The 21,381-nt window shown below is 44.2% G+C and overlaps 1 protein-coding gene across 2 annotated transcripts in view; it reads left to right on the top strand.

Moving 5' to 3' along the window:
- LOC126297897 (uncharacterized) overlaps positions 1–21,381 on the top strand; it is a 302,392-nt gene that overhangs the window by 239,164 nt on the left and 41,847 nt on the right. The window contains exon 4 of one of the 2 annotated variants that reach the window (XM_049989206.1): positions 18,593–18,711. The exons of the other annotated variant lie outside the window; for it this stretch is intronic. Within the exon in view, the coding sequence (XP_049845163.1) occupies positions 18,593–18,711 (119 nt within the window). The remainder of the gene's footprint in view (positions 1–18,592; positions 18,712–21,381) is intronic. 2 annotated transcript variants of the gene reach the window in all.

Genomic DNA, 21,381 nt, shown 5'->3' with positions numbered 1-21,381 from the left:
TAAAACAAATAGTTATTATGGCAGTAACCACGTTAACTGAAAACGAGTGGTGTGAATGATGATGGTGTTGCGATGCTGCAGGCACACTTAGAATTTGTCGCAGTGTGTGAACATTCAGGTAAAGTCTCATGCCACTGGGCTAGCACTGCGGTCGCAGCAACTTACAAAGAACTGGAGCAGAAATGCCTGGAACCCTCTGCCTCGCATCACCTTGACGCATAAAGACATTACGACATTGTGGCTATATAAAGCCCACCCTGCTGTTGCAGTCATTCAGTGTGTTCAGTGCATGCTGCAGGCACTTTTAGTGTTCCGACTTTAGTGTCTAGTGAACTATTTTATATGACTATATTTTATTCGTTTACTTTCGTCTCTTAGTGTATCGTGAATCAAGTTTGCAATGGATAAATTTGTTACCAAAAAGGCATGCTTGGAAGCTAAAGTCAACCTCCAACAATTATTGTGTCATCAGTTGCTTCGTCATCTTCAGGCGGAAACCATTCACTGCCAAAACCTGAACAATCCGGTAAGAGAGGATTATTTTAGAAGTCTCGGTTGATCAAATATACATGGCTAGAATATGAAGCATCTACCAATTTTTTTTTTTTTTTGCAAAACCTGCAAAGAGGCAGATGCTAAAAATCTATTACAATTTTCTTAAAAAATAGATGCATTTACATCTGTAGGGTTTTCTAACTGGAAAAAGGATTTGAAAAAATTCCGTCTCCATGGAAAAACGTTTATGCATAAAGAAGGTGTTCTGAAACTAAATTCTGTCACTAACTGAAGTGTGGCCTCCCAATTGAATGAACTGTTAGATAGTGATATGAAGAAAGGCCAGTTAGCTCTTGAGACAATTTTTACTGCTTTGCAATTTCTATACCAACAAGGATTAGCAATTGGAAGGCATGTAGAGATAAACACATATATTTTTTTAATTGTTGGAACTACTAAAGAATGACATAGCTGAGTTTAAAGATTGGTTCAGGCGTTCAGGGTATAAGTGGATGTCCCACAATATTCAAAACGATATCATTGATCTACTAGGAAAGTCTTTGTTGAGAAAGGTATTGACGTCAATCAAGAAGACAACATTTTTCTATCATGGCTGAAGAAACAAGTGATTCTTCAATTCATGAACAAGTGTCATTTTGTATTCATACTCTCGATGCTTCATTAATAATCAACAAAGACTTTATTGGCTTATACGAGACCCTCAACACTAAACCACAAACTCTGTTTAGTCCTTTAAAAGACGTTTTTATCGTCTTGTTTTGTCAGCGGATAACTTAAGAAGACAGTTCTATAATGGTGCCTCGAATATGAGAGGTAAGTTCAAAGTAATAACAAAGTTAGTTTTCGATACACAACCAAAAGCACATTATGTGCACTGCACCGCTCACAGTTTAAACTTGGCAGTTGTAGACAGTCCTCACCATCTTACATCTGTGGGGGATATTATGGCTGTAGCCAAGGACTTAATAAACACCGTAAGGGGACCCAACAAAAGGATGGAACTTTTCAGAAGCATACGCTGTCTGAGCACTAACAAGCGAGCTAGTCTACGACCTCTTTGCCTGACTTGATGGACTATGTGAGCTTCTAGTACCTTGAGAATATTGAGAAACTTTGAAGAACTTCTAGAGATTTTTGAAACATTTTCTGCAGAGGAGAAAACAGAGGCAGGTTACAAATGTACAGTCTACCTTGATTCAATGTTACAATTCAAGACTTATTTCTTTTTATGTCTTTATTGCCATGCAGTGATTCCAGTAGAGGATGGCAATGAAAAAATTCAGTGCCCTCATCTAAGTGTTGCCGATATGGAAAAAATATGTAAGGGCTTCATTTGTATACTGAATGGAAGGCGTGATAGTTTTAAACACTTGGGAATTGTGTTTAAAAGAAAAAGCTTCACAAGTTGATGACCCTTTGCTTCCTTGGAATTGATGTATACCAAAGAAGTATGAAAACAACGAAACTAGCTCACTGCACACTTTCAAAACCCCAAAGGAATACTACAGAGTTATTTACATTGACGTTTGTGAAATAGTGCAATCTTGCATTACTGAGCGGTTTGCTTCAACTGGACTCACATAGGTCATTTAATTTCAACGCTTGATTTTAGTAAACAGAGGTGAAACTAATTTAGAAAAATCAACTGAGTTTTACAAAAATGACGTAGACATTGAGAGACTGTGCTTACACATGAATATGTTAGCCAATATCACTAATAAAAAACAGCTGGTCTTAAAAAAACATGCTTGTTGTAAGGAAGTACATTACACAAGAGCCTGGAGTTGGAGAAATGTTACGGAAGTTGATGTTGCACTAGGGTGATCATGTTGACACAGAACTGAGTCTCCACCCATTGTGGGTTCACCTCCTTGTCAAAAGATCAAGGTGAGGGTACTACCACCCTGATAGATGGCTCCCATTATACAGTGGAACATGAATTGATTCAGGACACATGTGGAGGAACTGAAACTTCTAGCACAGCAACGCCCCCTGTGCTTGTGTTTACAGGAAACACATTTAAAAGCATCTGGTGCTCATATACTGTGGGGCTATATGCTGTATCTCAAGGATGACATGACTGGGTCAAGGGGCAAATTAGGGGTCGCCATGTTTGTCAGTAATTGGTCCCACTCTTCTGCTTTCCCGTGGATACTGACCTGCAAGCAGTTCCATTTGAAATTCATGCATGTCAGAGGCTTACAGTTTCCCCTCTTTATTTGCCTCCACTGGATGCAGGAGACTCTGAGGCTCTCACATATTGTATGGAACAACTCCCTTGACTAGTTCTGCTCCTGGTAGACTTCAATGCCCATCATGTCCTGTGGGCTCAACCTCTAAACACTGGTACTCAGACTCATTTCTGTGATGCTACTGGGTCACCATCGACCTATCTCTCTGCTCTCCAGCCTTCGCCGACTCTGTTCACTGTCATTGACGAAAATCATTCCAGCGACCACTTTCCCATCTTTATTCACCTACTGAATGGTGTGTTGCTGGAACAGAAGCCACCAACATGGATGACTGGCAGGGATAAGTGGATGTTGTTCAGCCAGTTGGCTGTGTTTGAACACTGTGACAATGTCCAGGAACGTGATCCATCATGCTGCTGACCTATCCATACCAAAGTCTTTCAGCCCTCATAAGAGGCAACCTGTACCTTGGTGGACAGACAAGTGCCATTCAGCCATCTGGGACAGGCATGCAGCTCTATGATGGTTTAAATGCCACCCAACAGTGGACAATCTCACCACCTTTTGAATCACGAGAGCCGAGGCTCGCTGTGTCATTAAAGAGAGCAAAAGAAGTGGTTATGTCAAGAGTTCCTGGACTCTTTGAACTGTTCCACTTTCTGCACAAAAGTATGGACGATTTCTTATAAACACAGATGATTACCAATAGTTGCAGAGTTGAAACAGGGGTGCCTCCAGACATCACCAGAGACATTGCTCAGATGGTGGCTTAGCATTTTGCACAAACTACTGCCAGTGCAAGCCAGGATCCGGTGTTTCATAGCTACCATATGACTGTAGAGAGGGAAAAATTGGGCTTTAGGTCCAACAATTCTGAGGCCTACAACTCCCGTTGTTCCATGTGGGAGCTCAAATCGACACAGACTGAGAATTATGACACTGCACCCAGTCACGACCACATCTGGTACTGCATGCTTCGACATTTGCCAGCGACGTCAAAAGAAATCCTCCTCGGATGTTTTAATGTAATATGGCAGACAGGTAACTTCCACAACTCGTGAAGGGATGAAATTCTGATACCTCTCCTCAGACCAGGAAGGGACCGCACATGTCCCAGTAGTTATCAGAACATTGCCTTAACGAGCTGTGTAGGAAAGACCATGAAGAGACAGGTTAACTGTTATCTGGTCTGGTTGTTAGAAACCAGTCAACTTCTTAGCCGCTCTCAGTGTGGGTTCTGAAGATTTTGGTCCACTGCCGACGACCTGACCCTCGCAGAGGCGGCTATTCAGCAGGCTTTCCTCTGTAAGCTTAACTGTATCGTCATTTTCTTCAATATAAATAACACACACAATACTACTTGGAGACTCTGTATTCTCACACAGCTGCATGAATGGGGCTTTCATGGCCACCTTCCAATCTTCATATGGTCTTTCCTGTCTCAGGTTTTTTTAGGACCGAATTGGTAACATGCTGTCTGGTTGATTTGAGCAGGAGAATGGTGCCCCTCAAGACTGTTTTAATGTAACCCCCTTTTCCATAGCCATCAACAGTACCAAGTGTACGATAATGAGTCCTTTACAGTGCTCCTTATTTATGTACGATTTTGCTTCTTTCTGTTCCCCCTTGTGAGGTCATGGGCGAGTTGTGGCACCCTGGAAATATCATATATTCGGAATAGGGGCGGCGCACAGGACGCTCATCAATGCCAGGTCCCGGAAGCAAACATGTGGTGGCAAACATTAGCCGGACGAGAGGGGTAGCCCCAGCGCATCGACCACCTGTGTGGCTGGGAATTCCGCTGTGGTGAGGTTGGTACTTTGTGTCAATGAAGGAGATGTCTTTGCCAGGAGCGCCAAAGATGGCGGACTTTGTGAAACCTTAATGGCAGACATTTCACAGTTTGTACAGAAATTAATAATAGCAGATGAATCATGATACCTCAAAAAGAAACATGTGCATTACTATTATTTGCACCGAGATTCTAGTGGTGTAATCAGATTTTCAATACCTTTATTAGTTTAAAGTTTAGTATCTGGCGGTAAATTATACAAGTAACACCCAGCAACGAATTTCCAAAATATTAACGCTTCATCCGATTTGTCGATCGCCGTGTCTTTAGAAAGCTGTTAGTGTTAACCTAAATTGGTATAAATTACAGACATGTAACTTGAAAAGTACATGAGGTGTTGGAGGTCAAAGTGGCCAATTACTATTGATGGCGTCAGGCCATAATTACTCCACAGTTATACGAAAAAACGGTAGCAGCATGCTTATAAATATATTGATTCATCCATGTCTTTGTTAATATCCGATATATGCTGTTCATAAAGAAATTGGTTAAATAGTTACTGTGTTTTATAAAGTACCTAGTCATTATGCTACTGGCCTACCTTTTGCATCTTTTCTTTTAATATATGTTTAATTGTTTATGTATTTAATAAGGTGTGTTAGAGTGTGTTTATCGTCCAGCCGTTGGAATATTTATTTAATTTTAAGTATTTAAATGTAAATCCAGTATTTGGAATATGTTTCATTATGTTTGTGACTGCGTTGGCATGAAGACATGACGCGAGTGCTCTAGCCAATCATAGCGCTTGTGAATGGGGAGACTGGATGGAAGTGAGTTCCCAGAGAGGACACGAGGTAGTTCTGAGCAGGAGGCAGGCCTGGGCAGTCGTAGACGACACGTGAAGTTCTGGGACGGTACGTCGCGAGGGACTCACAGTCGCGGGAAAGCCTTGGAGTGTGGAGGGGTTTGCACGTGGTTGCGAGAGATAGAAATACTTCGGAGTGCGGACTTGTGAACTTGGGAGAAGATCCACCATCAAGGACTGAGCCAACCAAAAGAAGCCATGTCATATACCAGCTCAGCTGCAATCGTTGCACACCTTTTTGTGTTGCTATGACTACCAACCAGCTGTCCACCAGAATGAATTGCCACTGCCAGACTGTCGCAAGAGCAAAGTGGGCCACCCTATGGCCAACATGCAGCTGTACATAAAATGCTTGATTTCAATGACTGCTTCACAAACTGGGCCATCTGTATCCTCCTGTCCACCCACGTGCTTTTCTGAACTGCACGGATGATAGCTACCCTTAAAACACATTCTTTGCTTCTGAGATTAACCTGGCCTCAACCTACAATAATGTAAGGGCCAACACCCTCCACCCAATAGTTCTGCCCTCTCTGTCCTATCACTTACTCCCAGATTACATCCTCTCACCCTCGCCGTGCATTGCTCTCTGCCAACACACCCATCAGTTTTTTTCCTTTCTGCTCCTTTTCTTTTCTGTTCCCTGTCCTCCCCTCCCCCCTCCCAATGCATTTCAATTCCTGCTTGCTCCACCAGATAGCGCTCTTCTCTCCCATCACTCATAGCCTGCTATCCCTCCCCTTCCTTGCCCCACCACAGATTCCTGCTTTCATTCAATACAAAAGTTGCAGTGTCGCCAGAGCAGTTAGAGATAGTGGTCTTGTGTGCTTGAGGTATGCCTGCTTGTGCAAATATGTATGTGTGTGTTTTCTTTTTTTTTCTGAAGAAGGCTTTGACTGAAAGCTCAGTGTGTAACAGTTCTTTCAGTATACCTGTCTGCAACTCAATGTGGTGAGGAGCACCCCATCTGCCCTTTTCATAATACAGTTTTTATTCCATCCTGGAGTTTCAACTGTTTGTAATTATAAATAAAATAATCTGTGGCAGCAGCAATGATTTTAAAAAGTTATTACGTGATTGATTTTGGAACTTTCAATCCCTTCTTAAGATGTATCCTAGGTACACATTTAATCAGTGTTAGGTATTATTTTCCAGATCACAGCTGGCTGTCAACCAGATACCAAGGGTGAAAGCTCCACTTTCACTTCGACACCACCACACAAGATCGTACCTCATAGACTGGCAAGAGACTCACCTTATACACTTCTAAGCTGCTATTATCTAACACTTCAAACGAAGCATTTTAACATTACATAGAGCACTATTAACTGTCTATACAGGGTGAACATTGATAAAACCGATAAACTCCAGGGACAGATTCCTGACTGGAAATGGAGGAAAAAGTTCTTATAAACATGTGTCCAGAAATGAGACAGTGCGTGTGCAACAAGAACTAATCATCCTGGAACGTAGTACAGTGCATCCACCTTACAACAGATGTTGAAAGTGGCCTCCATGGGATGCAGTGCACTCATTCACCTGTTGCATCTTACTTTGGCATACATCGTGCTTGTGGGCCATTTGCCTGGAGCTAATACTAAGATTCATCTCAATACCCTATACAACCTGGTCCTCCAAATCTGCTGTACGCACAGTCTGCCGCCTCCCTGCATTTTTCATCTGTCTGAAAGGGCCCATGGTCACATAAATTACCAAAAAGGGCTAGAATTGTTGAGAGCTGTTGACAAGAGATTTCAAATTGATTCCATATTTCTAGATTTCCAGAAGGCTTTTGACACTGTACGACACAAGTAGCTTGTAGTGAAATTGCATGCTAATGGAATATCGTCTCAGTTATGTAACTGGCTTCATGATTTCCTGTCTGAGAGGTCACAGTTCATAGTAATTAATAGGAAGTGACTGAGTAAAACAGAAATGATTTCTGGCGTTCCCCAAGGTAGTGTTATAGGCCCTTTTCTGTTTCTTATCTAGATAAATGATTTATCTGAGCGCTGTCTTAGGTTGTTTGCAGATGATGCTGCCGTTTATCAACTAGTAAAGCCATCAGAAGAACAAAACAAATTGCAAAAGAATTTAAGAAAGATATCTGTATGGTACAAAAATTGTAAGTTGACCTTAAATAACGAAAAGTATGAGGTCATCCACACAAGTGCTAAAAGGAATCCATTAAACTTTGGTTACACGATAAATCAGTCAAATCTAAAGGCCATAAATTCAACTAAATACCTAGAAATTACAATTATAGTCAACTTAAATTGTAAGGAACACACACAAAATGTTGGGGGAAAGGCTAGACAAAGCCTGTGTGTTATTTAGCAAGAAACGTACAAACTGTAACAGAGCTACTGAAGAGACTGCCTACACTACGCTTGTCGGACCTCTTTTAGAATACTGCTGCATGATTTGGGAAACTTACCAGATAGGATTGACAGAGTACATTGAGAAAGTTCAAGGAAAGGCAGCACATTTTGTATTATCGCAAAATAAGGCAGTGTCACTGAAATGCAGGATTTGGGGTGGACACCATTAAAAGAAATCCATTTTTCGTTGCAGCGGAATCCTCTCACGGTATTTCAATCACCAACTTTCTCCTCTGAATGCGAAAATATTTTGTTGATACCAACTTACATAGGGAGAAACGATCTAATAAAATAAAGAAAATCAGAGCTTGCATGGAAAGATATAGGAGTTTTTTCTGTGCGAGATAGGAATAGTAGAAAATTGTTGTGAAGGTGGTTCGATGAACCCTCTGCCAGGCACTTAAATGTGATTTAATTGGAGTCTGTGAGAGTACTTGTTTGAGTACAGGGTACAGCTTCTTGACAGTTTCCATCTGCTTGGCCATACATACAGAAACACCATCTTGGCTTCTCAACATGAATACTTGACCATTCTGCCACTTACAGTATGTGGTGTGAACCACATAACCTGCAACACTCAAGGAACACTTGGCATGTGGTCAGAGGAACTTCCATTCATCCACAACATCTACCATGCCAACAATGCATTCTGGACACATGTTCATAGGACCTGTTTTCCTCCATTTCCAGTCAGGCATCTATCCCTGTTTGTCAGTTTTATTAAGGTTCAGGAATACTGTCAATGTTAGAAGCTATCTGATACATATATCATCGGAGATGTAAGAGTGTATATTCCTGAACTCACGTAAATTGTAGGAGTGGCTTAGGTGGTATTCTTTTACTTTGTGTTTAAATATTTGTGGGTTTTATATTTCCTGCCTGATAACCTCCTGGAGATGTTTTGCCCCAGAGTATAGTACTTCTTTTTGAATCCTAGAGAGATACATTTAGTCCTTATAGAAATTATTTCTACTTCAGTTATTGCATTTGTAAACAGCTGTGTTCATTCTAAGTTCACTCTTGTTATTAACCAAAACCTGATTATGGGGTATATGTACTGTCATGTACGTGGAAGAATATCAACATCACATTGTATTCTTACTATGTGCCTCTGTAGAGTAAATAGTATTGGCGGCCAGAGTGGCCGAGCGGTTCTAGGTATCTACAAAACATCTACATCCATACTCCGCAAGCCACCCGACGGTGTGTGGCAGAGGGTACCCTGAGTACCGCTATCGGTTCTCCCTTCTATTCCAGTCTCGTATTGTACGTGGAAAGAAGGATTGTCAGTATGCCTCTGTCTGGAACCGTGTGGCCGCTACGGTCGCAGGTTCGAACCCTGCCTCGGGTGTGGATGTGTGTGATGTCCTTAGGTTAGTTAGGTTTAAGTAGTTCTGATTTCTAGGGGACTGATGACCTCAGATGTTAAGTCCCATAGTTCTCAGAGCCATTTTTTGAAGTAAGTAGTATTTTTTCACCTTAGCTGCAATGTCCCTGAAGATTATAGCATAGGATAGAACTGAAAATATGCTAGCAATTCTGTATGCAGATCAACACATTGGGAGAGGTTTCAGAGTGCAAAGCAGGCCGAACTGAGCTTCTTCATTTAACTTATCCACATATTGTTGCCGCCTCAGTTTATTATCCATGTGGGTACCAATGAACTTCACGCATGAAGTCTCTCCCAGTGTGTGTCCATTGATCTTTGCTTCTGGTATCTACGAAGGGGAACCCAAAAGTAATTGGAATCGTTGTGCTGCACATCGTGTACTTGTAGTAACATGTTTCGCCTCCAGAGGGTTGTAGTAGGAGCTCTGCTGAGTCATTCTGCCACACAGCATCACCCAACCGTGAGAATTTTGGTTTCTTTGGCAGTTCTTTGAGTGTGCGTACAGTGTAGATGTGACGCGAGGAAATGGCTAGTTCTTACTAACAACGTGCGGCAGTGAAGTTTTGTTTCTTGCTCGGCAAGAACGCAGCAGAAACTGTAGCTATGATTCAGCCAGCCTGCAAAGACCATGCTCTTAGTAAAGCGCTAGTGTACGAATAGTCTTTTCGGTTTAAAAATGGATAAATGGTGATAGAAGATCAGGCCTGTTACAGTCGACCTTCAACTTCTCGAAGCAAAGACAACGTAGACAAAATCAGTGATATCATCAGTGAAGATCGACGCAGGACAATCGACCAACTGGAGAATGTGTCCGGGTTGTCCTGGAGCTCAATTCAGCGCATCTTGAACATTGATTTGGGGATGCGAAGAGTGCCAGCAAAATTCGTGCCGAAGCTTTTTATCGGAGATCAAAGGGATCGTCGCATTTCAGACTGTCTCAAAATCAAGGACGCATTCAAAGATGATCCACATTTTTTCAACAAAATCATTACAAGTGATGAGTCATAGTGCTATGGGTACGATCCAGAAAGTAAACAACAGTCATCACAATGGAAGTCACCTGGCTCACCTCGACCAAAAAAAGCTCGACAAGTGAAATAGAATGTGAAAACGATGTTGATGTGGTTTTTTTACATCAAAGGGATCGTACATTCTGAATTTGTTCCTGAAAACCAGACAGTAAACCAACTATTCTATTTAGAGGTCATGAAATGGCTTCGCAGAAGTTTGTCAAGAAAATGTCCGGCTTATGGAGTGTGGTTCCTGCATCACGACAACGGTCTCACACACACAGCTCTCAGCATTCGCCAGGTTTTGGCCTCAACGAAGACGACTACCTTGACCCACGCGCCCTGATTTAGCACCCTCGGATTTCTTCCTATTCCCGAGGATGAAAAGAGACTTGAGAGGGAAGAGGGAAGCGTTTTGCGGATGCGAAAGATGTAAAACGCAATGTCATGAAAGTGCTAGCAGGTACCAAAGAGGACGAATTTAAAAGGTGCTTCGAACACTGGAATGAACGTTGGGACAAGTGTATTAATGCTAATGGAGAGTACTTCGAAGGAGATTAAGATTGTATTTGAAAACAGTAATGTATATACTTTCTAGAAAGAAATTCCGGTTATTTTTTTGATCCCCCCTCGTATGCTGTGTACTCAGATGTGTTTGAAGCTCATACAAATACACTTGTCCAGAGTTAAAACAATCAACATCTTTCTTATGTGCTGCAAGAAGTTTGCATATGTACTTTGGTTTTTTAGCTCTACTCTTGTACTTGTGTCAAAATTTGGTACTGTGTAATATTTAGTAAATCATGTTAATAAATACACTCCTGGAAATGGAAAAAAGAACACATTGACACCGGTGTGTCAGACCCACCATACTTGCTCCGGACACTGCGAGAGGGCTGTACAAGCAATGATCACACGCACGGCGCAGCGGACACACCAGGAACCGCGGTGTTGGCCGTCGAATGGCGCTAGCTGCGCAGCATTTGTGCACCGCCGCCGTCAGTGTCAGCCAGTTTGCCGTGGCATACGGAGCTCCATCGCAGTCTTAAACACTAGTAGCATGCCGCGACAGCGTGGACGTGAACCGTATGTGCAGTTGACGGACTTTGAGCGAGGGCGTATAGTGGGCATGCGGGAGGCCGGGTGGACGTACCGCCGAATTGCTCAACACGTGGGGCGCGAGGTCTCCACAGTACATCGATGTTGTCGCCAGTGGTCGGCGGAAGGTGCACGTGCCCGTCGACTTGGGACCGGACCACAACGACGCACGGATGCACGCCAAGACCGTAGGATCCTACGCAGTGCCGTAGGGGACCGCACCGCCACTTCCCAGCAAATTAGGGACACTGTGGCTCCTGGGGTATCGGCGAGGACCATTCACAACCGTCTCCATGAAGCTGGGCTACGGTCCCGCACACCGTTAGGCCGTCTTCCGCTCACGCCCCAACATCGTGCAGCCCGCCTCCAGTGGTGTCGCGACAGGCGTGAATGGAGGGACGAATGGAGACGTGTCGTCTTCAGCGATGAGAGTCGCTTCTGCCTTGGTGCCAATGATGGTCGTATGCGTGTTTGGCGCCGTGCAGGTGAGCGCCACAATCAGGACTGCATACGACCGAGGCACACAGGGCCAACACCCGGCATCATGGTGTGGGGAGCGATCTCCTACACTGGCCGTACACCTCTGGTGATCGTCGAGGGGACACTGAATAGTGCACGGTACATCCAAACCGTCATTGAACCCATCGTTCTACCTTTCCTAGACCGGCAAGGGAACTTGCTGTTCCAACAGGACAATGCACGTCCGCATGTATCCCGTGCCACCCAACGTGCTCTAGAAGGTGTAAGTCAACTACCCTGGCCAGTAAGATCTCCGGATCTGTCCCCCATTGAGCATGTTTGGGACTGGATGAAGCGTCGTTTCACGCGGTCTGCACATCCAGCACGAACGCTGGTCCAACTGAAGCGCCAGGTGGAAATGGCATGGCAAGCCGTTCCACAGGACTACATCCAGCATCTCTACGATCGTCTCCATGGGAGAATAGCAGCCTGCATTGCTCCAAAAGGTGGATATACACTGTACTAGTGCCGACATTGTGCATGCTCTGTTGCCTGTGTCTATGTGCCTGTGGTTCTGTCAGTGTGATCATGTGATGTATCTGACCCCAGGAATGTGTCAATAAAGTTTCCCGTTCCTGGGACAATGAATTCACGGTGTTCTTATTTCAATTTCCAGGAGTGTATTTGTACCTGAATGCAGTTCATTTTACATCCCTTATCCAATCTTATTCAATATCTGGATCCTATTGTAATTCATGAAGTTTCCCTAAGGAAAGACAGATACTGTCTGTTTTCAGGCATGCAGCTAACAATTATTACTCCCCCTTGTGATAATTGGGATGAAACCCTTTCAGGCAATGCCAAGACAAGTCATTAACTGATTTGTCAACTATACTATCATAGAAAGAAATAATGACATGTCAACTCTCTGCCTAAAAGCTGGATATTCCTTTGGTCTGTGAGGACATGCTGAAAAGTAATTCCTCTGAACTTTTCATGTGAAAATACTTTAAGGTTTTTAAGTAAATCAATTGATTCTAACCCTCTACATCTTTAGTCTTCGTATCTACATATTCATTTCTCAACAGTCATTCTTGCAACAAACATATTTCTCCCATTGAGAGACCAATTTGTTGGTAGCATCACTATAGAATGTTTCACTTTGTTGGTAGAGCCACAACCTCACTTCTGCTTGCACTGCTTTCATCATTATTAAAGTGAAGTCATTGAAGCTGTTCTTTAAGTCTTGGAAACAGATGAAAATTGGATAGAGCAGCCAAGTTGTGACTCTATGTGCGACGATCAATAACAGTGAAACCAAGGAGTTGGATTGTTGAAGATGTCGAATTTCTGGTACCACGCGCCACAGAATTTGAATCCTCGCCAGACGTCATGAACATCGAAGACCCCTAGAGGTCTCTGCACCATCGCGCCATAAGCTGTGGTGGCGTGCGCCTCCTGGCCCGCATTTAGCATGAGGGTGCCACAGTGGAACACGTGGTTCCAGCGGCCAATAGCCGCGCCCCCAATAGAGTATTTAAGCGCCTGCCTCTTGCTCAGCCAGCTAAATCTTGCATACATCTCTGGACACATCACCTCACCTTAGACAGTTTCTTCACTTTCTTGAGTTGTGTATGAGTGGACGTGATTGTTAGGTTTTCTTGTGACTCCGTTGTTTCGATCTTGTTGTTCATTCTGTCTGTTGGTCGTGTCTGTCCTCTCCCATAGTGTTGTTATTCATGGGCCGATCTGCGGGTCCCACCGCGCTTTCTGTCACTTCAATCCGCGACCGTTCCAGTCGCCATTACAACATTTTGGGGACGAGGTAAATGGTGGTCATTGTTGGTATGGAGGTGAAGTTGGTCTGTCTGCTGGAGCAACAGCAGCAACTCATGCAGCAGAAGCAGCAGCAGCTCCAGTTAGACATCTTAAAAAAGTCGCTGCAGTTGCTAACGGACGAAGTCGATGCCCGGGACGTATTACCACAACAGCTCGAGAGTCCTCGGGTGTCTTATGCTTTCCCACGTTCGCTATCGATTCCACCCTTTAATGACGCTAAAGAGGACTTGGTAACTTACTTACACTGGCTGAAACAACATTTCACAGATTTTCAAGTCACGGACAACTTCTTGCAGTGGTCATTGTTTTTGTCTTGGGCCTCCCCAAACACGTTCTTTTTCTCCGCAAGTTGGCACCATTGTCTGAGCCTGTGGCTCTCTCTTCCCAGGAGATATGCCTTTTGCTGGCAAACCATTATGCCCAGTGCTACTGTGTGGTCGCCTCTTGGCTGGAGTTCCACCAGTACCATAAACAGGCTGGTCATTCGTATCATTCCTGGGTCATGGACTTGCAGGGTCTCAGCCGTCAATCCGATTTCACATGCACCAATCAGCAATGTAAGGCTTTGTACGTGGACCGCCTGATCTGGGATGTGGTGGTTCAGTTGGCTCCCAATCCTGAGCTCCATACTGTGGCATTGAAACTCGACACTCCCTCCTTGGAAGAGATTCTCCCCATTGCCCACTCCTTTGAAATTCCTGAAGCAGCTAACGAGCATCTTATGCCGCAACCGCAGTTGGCGGCTTCACAGCGGGTTCCACCCTCGCGATGTCGCTGTGGACTGGCCGACAGAGGCCAGTGCCGTTGGGACTCCACGTCCGACGCCTCTATGGCATCAGCACCTTCAGGCTGATTGTCCCCACCCCTGGAAAACATGCTCGCTGTGTAACAAGGAGGGCATGTCCAATCAGTTTGTCGTAGTCACTCATCTCGCTCCAATCCTGCCCCTCCTGGGCCTCAAGATACATTCCATGCTCTGCAATCAGTCGTCCCACAGGACAACCCGTCAACACAGAAGTTTTTCCTCACACTCCGCATTTTCACTGAGGATGTCAGTTTTCAGATCAACAATGGGGCCACCATCTCCCTGATTAATATGGCGACATATACCCAAATGGGCTCTCATGCGTTGTCACCTCCCTCTCGCCATTTGGTCACCTATGGAGACGGTTCCATTCTCTTTTGGAGGCAGTTCGTCGTCCAGGCAACATACAAGCATGTTCCCCAGCTCCTTACCCTCTTTGTCATCGACCATCCATTGGCTTCAAATATTTTTGGCCAGGATGCATTTCAACTGTTAGGCTTTTCAATTTCCTACGAAGTTAAGGTCGTTTCCATGGCTGTTCCTTTTCAGGACTTGGACGATCTGTGCTTCGCTTTTCATCATTCTTTGCAACGGATCTCGGATGTGCTTCCAGCTTTCAGCCAGATGCACAGCCTCGCTTTTTCTGGGGCCGGCCCCTTCCGGTGTCCTTACAGCCAGTGGTCAACCAGGAACTTGATCAGCTCCAGGCCACTGGCATGCCGGATCCTGTAACTTACAGTGCATGGGTGACACCACTGGTGGTCATACAGAAACCCAATGGGTCCCTTTGGCTGTGTGGGGACTTCGGCGCTACAGTCAATGCTCAGTCCCTCGTTGACACTTACCCCATTCCCTGCAAGGAAGACCTTCGTGCCAAGCTTGTCATAGGAGAGTATTTTTCAAAGATCGACCTGGCTGAGGCCTTGGATGCCGAATCTCAGAACATCATTGTTGTCAACATGCCTTTTGGATTGTATAAGTACAAGCACCTTCCCTTTGGTTTCTGGTGCCGGCCATTTTCTAGCAATTCCTGGAGCAGCTTACACATCCTATCCCTGCCTGTGTGAATTATCTGCATGACAACTTGGTCACCTGGCGTTCTTACCAGGAACATTTGCAAAACCTCAGCGCCTCATTTCATGCTCTGCGGTCTGCTGGTTTATGCTGTCAGCTGGACAAGTGTTGTTTTTCTCAACCAGAAGTGGAATACTTAAGCCACTGGCTTAGCAAAGATGGCATTCACAATTTGGGTCGTAATGTCGCGGCCATTGAGGCCCTTCCTCATCCCAAGGACTAATATGAACTCCAGGTGTTTTTGGCCATAGTTACTTATTACTTAAAGTTCTTGCCTACGCTGCCTCAGTTGTTCAACCCCTCAATCACTTGTGTCTTAAAGGGGTACCTTCTTATTGGACTCCTGCCTGTGACCAGGCTTTTTTCCATTTAGAGGTGATGCTGAAGTCCACTCCTTGCCTTACTCCCTTTTCTCTGGACCACCCCTTGGTTGTGGCGGCTGATGCGTTGGCATATGGCATTGGGGCCATCCTTGCGCACCGGGATGCCGATGGCTCCAAACAGCCCATCGCTTATGCATCTAAGATGTTGACCCCAGCACAACGGAACTACTCCCAGATTGAAAAGGACGCTCTGGTGATTGTGTTTGCTGTCCAAAAATTTCACACCTATCTCTTTGGGGCAAAGTTCGCCCTCCTGACAGACCATAAACCCTTGGTTACACTTTTTGGGCCCCACTTTTACCTTCTAGAGTGGACGGCTCAACATCTCCAGTGCTGGTCATTGTTTTTACATAATTATGCTTACACCATCCGATATAAGCCCACTGCCCACCATGCTAACGCAGACGCTTTGCCACGTATCCCAGCAGGCCCTGATCCTGCCTTTGTTGACCAATAGGAGGTCCTCTGCTTTTACATTGATTCTGCCTTCCGGGATGCACTGGACTGTCTGCCTCTTATGGCTGCTCACATAACTGCGGCTACCCACCATGACCCTGTCTTACGGCAGGCTCTCAACTACGTGGTCCACAGGTGACCGTTCCCATGTCCTCGTTGGATGCAGTCTGATTTCAGCCTCTGGCGCCATCTGTCCCACAGGCTCTCTGTGGTTGATGATGTCCTTCTGTTGGCAACGGAGTCGGCTGCCCGTCAGATGGTCATCCCTCCAGAATTGCGGCTTCGGGTGCTTGGTTTGTTACACCTCGGGCGCTGGGGTATGTCCCGTATAAAAGGTTTGGCTCACTGGCACGTGTATTGGCCTGGCATCGATGGCGATATTGAGCGCCTGGTCTGTGGGTGCAGTGTCTGTGCGCGTCACCAGGCAAGCTGCCCTCAGTCATTTGCACCATGGCCTGTGCCTCGCCAGCCCTGGGATCGCATCCATATCAATTTTGTGGGCCTGTTTTTTGGGGTCCATGTAGTTACTCATCATTGATGCCTAATCCAAGTACCCATATACTGTCCGCATGGCATCCACCAGCAAGGAGGCTCCACTCATGACCCTGGCCCAGGTTCTCACCATTGAGGGCCTGCCACACATGTTGGTCTCTGATAATGGTCCCCAATTCATGGTGTCCTCCTTCCACAACTTCTGTCAGGCCAGTAGTATCAAACATATCCATAGCCCCCCTTTCCACCCTTCTTCCAATGGCATGGCGGAGAGGCTTGATCTCACTTTTAAACACCAGTTGACTAAGGCGGTCTATACATCTCCAACCACGTCGGCCCTCACCCTGTTTTTGAGCACCTATCACACTACACCAATTGATGGACGCAATCCGGCAGGCTCCTTCATGGGTGACAGCCGTGGACCCTGCTCCATTTGCTGATGCCGTCCTCCTCCCACCCCCACTCCCAGTCTTTGCAGCAGTATGCCCCTGGCACGGCGGTGTGGGTTCTCGAGTATCGGCGCAAGGTGGGTAGAACATCGGCCACAGTCATCGCGGCCCATGGGAAGAGTGTGATGTCAGTGCAGACGTCAACAGGGTCGGAGCACCACCATCATAATCAGCACCGCATGCATGCCACTACGGGACTCTTGCTGCCACCTCTTTCCCTACCTCCTTCAGGTGTGGACATGGTGCTCGAGTCACCGTCCCTGCTCCTGGTTGCCGTCTCCCCACGGGCCTGCCGCCAGCCCTCTCCACCTATGGGTGGATCGGCGGCACGCTCCCCCACCCTGGACTCTGGATCGGCTGCCATTGATACCTCGGGCATCCCTTCCTCCCCACCAAAAGCGCTTAATGAGCCTGCCTCCCACCTCAGCATCGTTCGGGACGTTTCCGCCTCTACGCGCAAATTTCAGGGGGAAGGGATCTGGTACCGTGTGCTGCAGAATTTGAATCCCCGCCAGACGTCATGGACATCGAAGACCGCAAAAGGTCTTTGCACCATCACGCCATAAGCTATGGTGGCGGGCGCCTCCTGGCTCGCATTTAGTGTGAGGGTGCCACAGTGGAACATGTGGTTCCAGTGGCCAATAGCGGCGCCCCCAATGAAGTTTTTAAGTACCTGCCTCTTGCTGAGCCAGCTAGTCTAATCTTGCATACGTCTCTGGACACATCGCCTCATCTTAGACAGATTCTTCACGTTCTTGTTCTGTGTGTGAGTGGACGTGGTTGTTAGGTTTTCTTGTGACTCTTGTTGTTGTTCATTCTGTCCTTTGTTGGTCGTGTCTGTCCTTTCCCATTGTGTTGTTGTTCACCGGCTGCTCTGCAGGTCCCGCTGCGCTTTCCATCACATGGACCCTGCGACCGTTCTGGTCCCTGTTAGAACAGAATTGGTTGTGTGTGTTCTGGCATTGTCATGCTGAAGGAGAGAGTGCTCCATGTGTGGATGAACTACTCGAAACTCGATTACAGCACGCTGTTTCCCATGTAGCAACAGTTAACGTTCTGCATTGTTGTGTTATACATTACAGTTTGGAGCCTTTCTAGTGGCAGAAGGCTGCAAATATGTAGAAATGATGAATAAGGATGTAGAGTGTTAACAACATTCGTTTTATTTAGAGTTTCAGATAAAAAATTCAGAGGCTTTACTTTTCAGTACATTTATTTTTCTTGCATTTATTGTCTGCATTTTCTTCTTCTGTTCTTCAAAAGTTATGTAAACACCTCTTTATCTCATGTGTGGCATATTTTAGGTGATTTTTCAGTAAAAACATTAATGTTCAGTACTTATCATAAGTATTTTTCATTTGCAGATTTGTTAATCATAACTTTTCTTCCAGGTTGATGAACTTATAGAAAAAGAAATACAAAAATGCTGTCTTATGGGAATTTCAATACTCGAACAAAGTGTGGCAGAACTAAATGATGGTATTGCCAAACTGCAAGATTACAAAAATCGGTAAGTTATATACCTATATTGAAATTATAGATTTGTTTTCTTACTTCTATATGATTTACCTATGATAACTGAATTTGTGCCAGACCAGAATTAAATTACTTGATATGTTTACTGTGAGCTGTTGCTATAACCAATGAAATGGCCTGGGCACAGCTCCATTTCAGTGTATCTGATGTTTCCCTCTTACAACTTCAAAACCCAGAGGTTTATTCACTATATGTGTGGGAATAGCGCCATCTACAAAACAGGTTTGTTGGTGCAGCTGTACTGTACTGCAGACCGAGGGGTGTAAATATTAATGGAAACATAAAGATATTTGTTTGAAGGATTCAAGTTGAGACAATAATAGTAAGTGTCGTTCCTCTGCTCCTACAGTCCATTTGCTACGACTATTTAATAATGTTACTGTACAGATCTGGTGAAATTAAACACCAATCGTGTTTCAGAGTTAATTGCTTTAGAAATTTCATTGAGGATGGACTGTACGTAGAAATAATCATGCATTTGAGGTACACTACATCTTATGCAGCTCTTGTGTAGTATGTTCAGTCTGTGCTGGTGACTAGATGTTTGCATGCAACAATAACAAGACAGTGTATTTACATTGCAAAAACATGTAATTTTAAATTATTAGTATGTGTCTGTTGGATTATTCTTTAACTGATCACATTCCCTAGACCAAGGTACACAATAACAATGAGAAGCATCTGTTACAATTTTAAAAAAGTAATAACTGTTGTTAAATTGCTATAAATGGTGTGGTTAAGTTCCAGATGATGAATCCAAAGTTCTGGAGCTTGATTCTTAGCCAGTCCTAAGATTTTAATCCGTCAATCATCACTGCTTTCACCTCTAGTGATGTTTGTTGATGGGAAAAATAAGTGACACTCTAGTTTAGAATCCAAAATCAACTGTAGTTACCCCTTTAATTGGTCAGCTAAGTCAGTTCAAAGGTCAGAGGGAGGCAATGGCATACCACCCCCAATAAGACCATGCCTAGTAAATTACACTGAATCCTCTAAACACACTATTTTTGTTTTCATTTTTATGCTTTTTATTTCAAGTGATATCCCTCTTTAAATTCTAACTTTCAAAGTGCAAGGATGCTTGAGTCACAGGCTAACTCAAAGCCCACTGACCAGTAATGCTTATGCTCATGCAGGGAAGTCATGATAGGGACCAATGGCCAGGTGAAACATGTAAATATAGAGGCTAAACAATGTGTTAGGCTGAATTCCATCATAGCAGATATGTGTGAACCAATTGGTGATTCTGAATTTGTAACATGAGTCAGGACTTGCTTGCCACAAAACATGAGCACATCAAAATGCCTTGATTTGATTTGCTCATTTGGTTCTCAATTGTCACTCCTAGCAGCCACAGCTCAACCCACTGCTGTTGTTGTGTGGCTGAGCATTCTATGAAACAGCCATGTCAACATAATTAATTTTATCAGAACTGCTATTGCAGATATTTATTGTCAATGTAGGATCCTATTCCAAAATAAGTCCCCAGTTGCTCCCGGACCAGAGAACTTCCACAGTTCTCTCCAGTCTGGTAACTAGAATTTTCATTAATAAATTAGTTGAATCTAGACTGTTTTCCGAGTTGTTTCGAGAAACTGGTTCCATTTCTGTCCTGAGGAGATAAATGCCGGGTAATTTTGCCTCTACAGTTTACGGGTGGTTAACTGTAACGTCGCAGTAACTTGTAGGAATGAACCTACCTGCTAATGTTCAGACTACTAGAATGTACCATTCTTATCTTACCAGCAGAGCTTCACCACCTGGAAGAATCCTTAATTATTGAGGCATATTTAACATCTACTGTGGCTGAAAGAGATTATTGTATGCTATTAGTTGCACTGTAAGAGGCTACTGCAAACCTGTGTGACTTATCATGAACTGCAGATATGTGAGGCATGTAGAAATTCAGCTTCCTCTTCTTAAGCCTCATCCACTCCTTCTGCCTCTACCAATCTGTGGTCTATAAAAGCACTTCTTTGTTCTAACTAGTTTTCAGTTTGATGACTGATTTACATTTACTTGTGAATAGCTAAGCTAAAATTATTACAAATACCACCACTTCAGAGAAAAAAAAGTATGTGGTACCTCCATTTTGTCAAACATTAAGTAGGTGATGTCTTCTCTACTGACAGCTAACTTCCATCTGGCAACTACAATATTTGTCAGTTTGTGGCACAACATATTCATTTACAGTTGTCATTAATATTTGTCACACAGCTAACAGGATAATTCAATAATTCAATCTAGTCAATCAAAAATAGTAATATACTATTTTTATTTTGTTTTCAATTTATTGATATTTTCAGTTTCTTGTTTTTGTATTGGAGATGTTTGCACTGGAATAGTGAACTCTGCTGTTAGTTCTAGACAGGGAGGCAAAGCCTGAATGTTATTTTTCTATGTTTCGTTGTGTTTGTATAAATCCCATGAAACTTATTTTCATCAGTAGCAATAAATACCAATAAGAAGTGGATTGATTGGTTAGTAGGTGTAAGAATTCCAAGATTTTTGAGATACGATGAATATGTGGCAACTGGATCTGCCAGCAGATCACATTGTGCAAATTCCACAGAATTCCTTTGAAACAAATGCTTGACATTTCAGGTGGTTGCTGCAGGTTACTGCTGACAAGTAGCACCTGCCA

Source organism: Schistocerca gregaria, chromosome X (genome assembly GCF_023897955.1).
Source record: "Schistocerca gregaria isolate iqSchGreg1 chromosome X, iqSchGreg1.2, whole genome shotgun sequence".
Classification (NCBI taxonomy): Eukaryota; Metazoa; Arthropoda; class Insecta; order Orthoptera; family Acrididae; genus Schistocerca; species Schistocerca gregaria.
The sequence above is the reverse complement of the archived record's forward strand: the minus strand, read 5'-3'. Positions and strand labels throughout refer to the sequence as shown.